The sequence below is a fragment of the Nanorana parkeri genome, unplaced genomic scaffold (assembly GCF_000935625.1).
Source record: "Nanorana parkeri isolate BGI_ZX_2015 unplaced genomic scaffold, ASM93562v1 scaffold425, whole genome shotgun sequence".
Taxonomy (NCBI): Eukaryota; Metazoa; Chordata; class Amphibia; order Anura; family Dicroglossidae; genus Nanorana; species Nanorana parkeri.
Genome location: NW_017306693.1, coordinates 378019 through 387212, shown reverse-complemented (window position 1 = coordinate 387212; position 9194 = coordinate 378019). Strand labels below are relative to the sequence as shown.

Here is a 9194-nt window from a genome sequence, read left to right as displayed (position 1 = left end):
CGGGCCCCCCCAGTGCCGCGGGCTCCATAGCGACCGCATCGGTCGCTATGGTGGTAGTTCCGCCACTGCAAGAAATGTTTCCTTTTGCCCAAAATAATTTAAATTTTATAGAGAATTACACTCATCCCCATAGTTAGAGCCTATGTGTGACATTGAAACTGTCACAGGTCGGCTCTATTGATCGGGAAGTGAGCGAGAACATACCGCCGCTCGCTCACTTCCCAATCATCTCCCTGCAGAGAGCCGTGTCTGTAAGTCACCGCTCCCCACAGGGATCCCCCCCCCCTCAGATCCCCCAGCGCTGACTGGATGGATGGGGGAGGGGGCAGGCATAGTTAACTCTTCCTCTAAATAGGCAGAGCCAGCTGTCACTCACACAGCTGGGTGGATCTCAACAGTATTGTCAGGATCCGTACTTACTGCGGTGCTCTCATTATATAGCGGGCAATGGCCCGCTATATACTAAGTTTTGGGTCACGGGAGGCTATTAGTATATGTCCTCCCATGACCCTTAAGAGAACTATGGGATAAAAAGGTTACCCCATAGTACTCTTAAGGTATTTTAATGCATTTTTAAGATTTAACTCCTGAGTTTAGTGTCACTTTAAAAGAGAGAAACAAATCTCAGTCAATGTGCCATATTAAAGAAACACTCAAAGGTTTCCTATACTTCCATTACAATAGAAGACTGCGTATACTAACCTCCTTCTCCGGCAGGCTGCTTCTCCTACCTCTCCTCCATTCCAAAGCTTTGGAAAGCATCTTTAGCATTCAACACTTCCGGGAGTGTCAGATTCTTGTGTCCCCCACCCTTTGCCGTCATTCCTTCCCATACCCCTACACCCCTACACCACTGCTGATTCCAGGGAGGAAAGCACCAGATAAGGCTTTTGGAGATTCTAGGGCTGGAACAGAGGAGAGGGTAGTACACACTCTTCTATAGCGGGGCATTTCAGGTTCTAAATCTTTAGAGACATCATCAGGTCTTTTTAATAAGCAGGAAACCTAGTCGGCATATCTAACAGGAATCTATGACCGCCCCCATGTACTTGCATATTAAAAATAATACATAGAAAAAAAGCTTTGGAAACATTGGTAGGATTTACACTAGTCAGATCTTACTCGCAAGTATTGTGTATCTATGCCTTTTAATGATTAACTTTTTAAGTTCATAATGGCAGAAAAATATTTGTACAAAATACAAACACATAAAGATGCAATCTTATTTTCTGGATGGGTGTGTAGAGTGCTGATATAATACAAACCTTCCTATAAAATTGCAAGGTAACCGAAACCGTGTTTAAGATGTCACATTAGTCATGACCTGGTGCCTTGGTAACTACCAGCTCATTCCCAGATGGCTTGAAATTCTGCAGACTTTCTCAGTTCTTGGCTTTTTCTTTTCTGCTGTGCACCCTTGTTTTGTGTGTGTGTGTGTGTGTGTGTCATTACAATCTACCGTGACAGCGGTGGTTGGAGAAATGTAAACACAGTGTTCTGTTACAGCTGCATTGTTGTAGAGGTAAATTCTTCCGCGTGAGCAGGAACCTTCGAGCAGTTGGTGAAAGCTAATGCCTAGAAGAATCAAGTCTTGTGCTTGCTCCACACCCACCCTTGGCAGCCTCACTAGGTCTCCATTTACGTACCTATGTTGAGATGTGCACCGTCAGCATTTCATGTCATGCCCTCCCACCCCAACATTGTGGTCAGAGTATGATTCAGGTTTTAGATATATTGATCTTTTTCTTTTTCCAGGATGGTCATGTTTATGGAGAGAAGGTGAATGCATTATTCTTCCTTTTGTACAACAGATGTTGGGGGTTAGTTTTGCTTTTATTTATAGAGAATTGAAAACCCAGCGAAAAGAAATTGCAAAAGCTGAAAAATCGACAAACGTTTAAAAAAAAAAAAAACCCATCATATTAAACTTACAAAAGCAACCTCAATTCTCACTATAATATGTGGTTAGTTGACCTTCCACCTGGACACTCGAAATCCAGTGAGAATACCCCCCAACCAATTGCAGCTGTGCATTTAAAGTGACATTAAGGGCAAAAGTCATCCCCCTCCCCCCGTGCTAATGCAAGGATTTACCTTAAATAATGTCTCTTAATCTGATCATCTTCTTTCCTGTCCTTTTCAGCTGTCCCTCCAGCGCTGGTGCGGATCTGCGATCCAGCGTTGACTCCTCTGTCTTCCTCTTCGCTCATGTCCCACAGAGTCTGTGCGGGTGCACGCTGCTCCATAGACTTACCTTGTGTCTCTCCTCGTCTCCCGGCCGAACATCTGAACTGCTCATGCGCCCGCCCAAAGATCCAAGAAATTTTCAGTTGTTCGGACGGAGCACGTGGTGGAGACACAGGTAAGTATTAACCCTTTTGAAAAAGTTTTTTTTTTTAAATCGTTTTGCATATATCTACTGCTTGCTAGCAGTAGATATATGCAAAAACAAATGAGGGTTTAATAACACTTTAAGAATAATTCCCCTTTTTTGGGTATGTACATATGGTATGTACATACCCAAAAAAGGGGATTTTTTTTTTATTAAATGTTTGACAAAGAAAAGTAATTCAGACAACATCCCTGGCATTGTTTCCATATAATATGCAGATCTTTAATCGTTAAAAGGTTGGGCAATCATGGCATATGAGGGAAAGGGGGTCAACATAAAACAGTAAACAATGAACAAATGAAAAGTTAACCATGAGTGGTTGACAGGTCGGCTCCAAATTTATGAGATTCTGAATAAATCGTCAGGTGGAAATTTCCTCTGTATGTTTGAAAAAGCATGGACCAAATCAAATAAGTAATGTGCATTCCCTGAATAGCAGTATACATACTGCTATTCAGGGAATGTACATTATTTATCTGATTTGGTCCATTGCGTAAATTTATAATACAAATATCCCTTTGCATTTCTGTCAGATCAACAGGTATTTTTAGTGTGCTCCTTAATTTCCTGTTTGGGCTGACAGCACAGTGCTTTATATACACTTGAGATCCCAACCAGCATTTATAGATGTGCCGGCTGGACTATAGAACTCTGCCTATCCCTACCCCTCCATGTCCCACTTCAGTGTATATGTTGATTTGTTCCCCAGCAAAAAAATAGTGCTGGGGACTCCCAAGAGCCTGTCCACAAACTTTGTATTGGGAGAGGGCTCTTCGTAGATGTAGTTCCGGTGGCATGCCTATGTTGGTAGTAACTGAGCTCCTAGCAGCTGTCCCTGCAAGAATATTACAACCTGGTGATATTTAAGGCAATACAATGGGGTTGATTTACTAAACGCAAATTGGCTGTTCACTTTGCAAGAGAATTTGGACTTTACAAGGGAAGTTTTCCTTAGTTTAGTGAATGTGGTGAAACTTCACTTTGTAAACTATACCCAATCATGTGCAAGGAAAATAAAACAAACAGCATTTTTGAACATGATTGGGTGATGGAAGTCAGCAGAGCTTCCCCTCATTCACTACACCAAGGGCAAACTTCCCCTGCTAAGTGCAAATTCCCTTGCAAAGTGAACAGCCTAGTTGCCTTAAATCTACACCCTATATGTCCCAGGAATGTGGTGGAGACCCTTTTGGCTTATTTCGTACTGCTGATTTGACCATTACGTCCTGTCCTGGAGATTCAACACGAAATCTTTCCAAAGTGAACAGAATTACCGTCCTAGACCATCGTCACAGGAACATGCATCTCCATTGCAGGATTTCCTTCACCTCCTGTTCTGATGATAACTCTACATTTTTGTATTTCCTATTATTTTCTAAAGGTATGTATAAAGTCACTCGCACTCCAATAACATTTCAAGTCAAAAACGGTTTATTGACTCGTTTGCTATCACATCATATCGCTATATGATGTGATAGCAATCGAGTCAATAAACCGTTTTTGACTTGAAATTCTATTGGAGTGCGAAAGACTTTATACATACACTTATCTTGAATTGCAGAGGCATTTGCAGTCACCCGACTCTAAGGGTATTATTCAGTCAGGAGTGTGATGGGTGTATGTATGTATGTATATATATATATATATGTATGTATGTATATATATGTATGTATGTATATATATGTATGTATATATATGTATGTATGTATATATTGTATATATATATATATATATTATTCTCCACACTATCCAAAACTAACATTTAAAAAAATGTTTTTTTTAATTTTTTTAACATGCATGCACTCTTTATTTTGTTATTGGATTAAATACTGTGCTTTGTAGATTAGTCACTAGAATGAGAAAACACTCTGCCACCTTTTCCTCGCAGCTGTTCAGATATCTGCCACACAGGGAATGCTTTGTTTCGAAAGACTTGGTCCACTCTTAGATTTGTATTGGGAGAAGGCGTGTTAGAGTAGAACATATGTGTAGGATGACAAGGCAGGTGATCAGACCCTGAATACGTGATGAGAAATATAGACACCCCCTCATGCACAAATATAATTACAAACTATACATGAAACAAGGCCCTTAAAACATTTACTGACAAACATTGATAACCTCATTTTTTTCTATGAAGCTCACATGTAACTCAAAAAAATAATTGAAAGACCATGAAAAAAACCTTAAAGTACCTTCTGTTTTAAGAAGACAGTGCTCTGTCTGATCTCAGAATGAGCATCTTAATCTGATGTAAAACTGATGTCTTCGGCACAAGCCCAACACCCATTGACACAGGTCCTAATGGTAGCCCCATGAGCAACGCATCCGTAGTTCACTTCCCTGCCACTGTGTTCGGCTGCTGGATGCAAAGAGATGAAGCTACGTGCAAGGTTACACAGGGCAGGGGACTCTCTTCTACCTAAAGGACAGGGATTGATGCCTGAGCAGCCAAGCACCAGCATTGTCAATTGGGGCATACCCAGAATCAACAGGAATTTGTACAGAGTGGCAGGTAATGAGGAAAGTGCGGCCAGTGATGTTGACATGCAAATAAGCCTATTCCTTTGCTCTAAAGTCAAGTTTCTATGTAGACCTTGTTTACATTATTGTGTTGCGGGAATGCGTGTGTTCCAGTGTGTATTACTGCTCACTCATTGCAGTGGTGCAATTAATTCTGAATGGCACCCCAATGCACCTTGCTGACCCAAGTGCCCTGCACCACAGCATGGTGCAGTAATGTGCATCAAAGTGCCATACAAGGTGCAGGTCTGGTTTCTTGGCAGTTGAGGAGTCATCCCATTCATGGTGATAGCGCGCGTAGGTGTTACCGCAACGCACCTCAATGGTTAGTTGTCAACCTAGCCCTAAGAAGGAAACGCTATTGTAATTGAGCGAAAAGTAAAATTCCCCACATAGAAATGTGAGTCAGAAAAGGAAATAAGACATTCACAAGTTTTCAGTTAAGGACGTTGTATGGTGAATACCCTGACAGCTCTCTACACATGGCTGACTTTCAATGAACAATCACACCAATAAAATGTTCTCTGGAGAAAACTGGATATTCTTGATATACATTATGCCTTAGTCCTAGTTCTAAACATGTATTACCGTGCTGTGCTTAACAGGTGTAGTAATAGGCAAATACTGCAGACAAAACCAGTTTTAAGATACTGTGCCTGGGTGATTAGTGCACTTAATTCCTGCCAAGGAACCTTAACATCAGGAGTAAATTCCTGGAAAGTGTACCGTGAGTGGAATGTAAAGTTTATATTTTATGATATCGCATTATTATGAAAAGGACTTACTGTACGTTCCTCTAAGATGCCATTTGGTTAGTTTTCTAGTTGGGTTTGAGTTTTGCATGCTGATATTAAAGGAAATTTCAGTTCAATATTTCAGAATTTGCTAGAAATCTCTGTTCCCTCGTACATCTTAATTGTAAACCTTTATATAGGAAGACGGGCTTGTTTTATAATTCAATGCAGAGTGAAGTAGAAGGGCAGGAGCCAACAACAAGCATTTAGATGGCAGAGGATGTTCAAATGACTGAAAGAAGAATTCTGATTGGCTGTAAGGTTGCCCACACATGAGCTCAATTTTCATACAATTTGGTGACAGTTTAAAGGAGATGTAAAGTCCCAGCAAACACTCTCCTGTTATAACATCAGCATTGTAATAGGAATACATAAGAGAGTTGTTTCTGATAATGAAACCAATCCCTTTTATGTAGTGAGTGCTCCCTACTGTCTGCCTATCACTTTCATCAACTTCCAGGATTCCCAGTGTGCTTTGCCTCTCTTTTCCTGCTGCTTGATGTGATGCAGTCTAAATTTCTCAAGCCTACTCATCCCATCATGCATTGCTTCCAGCAAGCAAGAAAAATGCCCCAAGCCTGTCTTCTGAGAAGAGCTTATTGGCATAATTTAGCCTCATTCACACTGCCATACAATATGCTGCGTATAGATGCGTGCAGCGTATTTCCCCATATGCACATAAATGGCTCCATACACATAGCTGCGTTTGGAGCTGTATATTTGCAATGCGTAAAGATGCGCCAAAAAAACGGACCCAAGATGCGTCTGGGCTCCGTATTTCTGCGTATTTTATGCGGATACGCACATAAATAATATTTCTATTAGGAATGATGCATTCTGGGATTGCATACAGTATGCATGAGGCCTTAGGCACATATGTGTAGATGCATGTAAACGTGTGTGTATGCATGGGAATGCAATCTACTGGCTAGAATAAATGAATATGCTAGCCAACAGAATGCGTTACACACATAAACATGCCTCAAAATGCCATGCATGGGTAAATGCAGGTAATGGCGTAGACAGGAGTATTTTAATACGCCCCAGTGCATGAGACCTAATGAGGAAAGGTGTTAAAGAAGAATTCCGGGCAAATCAAAAACAATGGGAATGGAATGGGGCTTTCTCCCACAATGCAAGGGTTAAAGTGACACTAAACTCTGGAGTTAAAATCTTAGAAATACATTCAAGTAGCTTAACTCTTAATAAAATGTATCTTATTTGTGGATCACTCGGCTGTAGATCCTCAAATCATCGCTGAATTGGTACTGACACTGTCCTTCCTTCTGGAGGGGGGCTACTTTTGTTCCCCATGGTCCCTGTGTGTGTTGTAAAGTAGTCACCGCTCCAAGCTCACTCCTGTGATGGACTACAAACTCAATACAAACTAGTAAACTAAACGTGAGATTGTATCCTCCATCATGGGAGCGCCCACAACCAGGAAATTTGGGGAACAGCAGATATCTTCGTGGGCCTGGCGAGGGGTGACGAAATATAAGAGAACGGGGCATGCAAAGGTACTGGGCGTTTACCTTAATGCAGAGAATGCATTAAGGTAAAAAACACCTAGCCTTTAGAACTACTTTAAGGCAGATGGGGCCAGGAAATGCTTAATGCAGTACCTAAAGCTTGGCCATGCCAGAAAGGTTTGGGCTTGGCTGAACTGAACACTGTGCTGAACCAGAGGAATCACTCGATTCTCCTATCCATCCACACTAAACAGCATGGATGGAGGAATCTCCCTGCCAGCTATTGTATTCTCACAGCCGGCGCCAGTAACTGTCCTTGTGAAGGGATACTATAGGTTTGCTGTATAGTACTGCTCTGGCCCTTGTGAAGGGATACTATAGGGTTCCTGTATAGTGCTGCTCTGGTCCTTGTGAAGGGATACTATAGGGTTCCTGTATAGTGCTGCTCTGGCCCTTGTGAAGGGATACTATAGGGTTCCTGTATAGTGCTGCTCTGGCCCTTGTGAAGGGATACTATAGGGTTCCTGTATAGTGCTGCTCTGGCTCTTGTGAAGGGATACTATAGGGTTCCTGTATAGTGCTGTTCTGGTCCTTGTGAAGGGATACTATAGGGTTCCTGTATAGTGCTGTTCTGGTCCTTGTGAAGGGATACTATAGGGCTCCTGTATAGTGCTGCTCTGGTCCTTGTGAAGGGATGCTATAGGGTTCCTGTATAGTGCTGCTCTGGTCCTTGTGAAGGGATGCTATAGGGTTCCTGTATAGTGCTGCTCTGGTCCTTGTGAAGGGATGCTATAGGGTTCCTGTATAGTGCTGCTCTGGTCCTTGTGAAGGGATACTAGGGTTCCTGCATAGTGCTGCTCTGGTCCTTGTGAAGGGATACTATAGGGTTCCTGTATCATTTGCTCATTGACTTGCGTTGCTGATTGTTCACATTTTTCTTTCTTTATGGCAGATTCTGCACACACTGGAAAGTATACGACAAAACGAAATTCCCTGGAAGCTATGATTTTGTCCTGTCCCTCTTCTCCCTTGTGCTGGGAGTGGAAATAGCCATCATCCATCAGGAGGTGTGCTTGGTGGAGGAGAAACTATTCGAAGAGTTCGACAACCCAAAGGCAAAGAAAAGAGCCAGAAAGTCTTAGACATGACATTTTAGAATCTCGTGTATACAATACTATTAATGTAAAACGCTGGCTGTGATTTGTTCATTGTTGCAGAAGAAGGAGAATCTTATACCGTAGCCGACTTTGCCCTACACAGTACAATAATCACTGGAGAATATAATGCTATGCAGCGTTCTACAGCAATGCGCATATTGTAAAGCGCTGAGGCTATATAAATCCTGTATTATAATAATGTGTACACCTAGGGTTACTAGAGTTACTTCAGAGATGCTGAGCAGGTACTTGCATTTGCTAAAGTTAATTCCAATGTACGTTTTATAGTATTGGCAAATAAAAAAACAGATGGTAAGTAATTCAGGATTCAGGTATTTGAAAGGCATATTCAGTGCTGGGCATTTAAAACAGAACTTCGGGCAGATAGAAAATAAAATGCCAATTAATGTATTCAATAGAAAGCAATGTATTTATCAATGCAGCTAGTGTAAGTACATGTATTTGCCTCAGTATTAGCTTCTTGTAATCCCCTGTGCAATAGTTTTAAGTAGGGATGCACCAATACCGGTATTTCGGTATCGAGTACTGATATTTTTTATTTATTTTTGGTACTCGCCTATACTGAGTACCGGAAGTCCCATTTAGGAAGCCAGACGGCGTGTAATGACTCGCCACCCGGCTTCCCGATTAGCACGGAAGCCAGCCCCATGCTTCTCGTCACTAGGTGACGAGAAAGAAGGGAGCCAGCTTTCTGGCCAATCAGGAAGCCGGGCAGCATGTCATTACGCGCTGCCCGGCTTCCTGATTGGCCGGGAAGCCGGCTCCATGCTCCCTCGTCATTAAGTGACGAGGGAGCATGAAGCCACAATCAGAAAGCCGGTGCCTGGCTTCCTAATTT

General features: G+C 42.1%; 1 protein-coding gene across 1 annotated transcript in view; it reads left to right on the top strand.

The window, feature by feature from the left end:
- Positions 1-8320, top strand: part of TAF1B (TATA-box binding protein associated factor, RNA polymerase I subunit B) — a 109796-nt gene extending 101476 nt beyond the window's left edge. The window contains exon 18 of the mRNA XM_018559989.1: positions 8131-8320. Within this exon, the coding sequence (XP_018415491.1) occupies positions 8131-8320 (190 nt within the window). The remainder of the gene's footprint in view (positions 1-8130) is intronic.
- Positions 8321-9194: the final 874 nt, after the last annotated feature.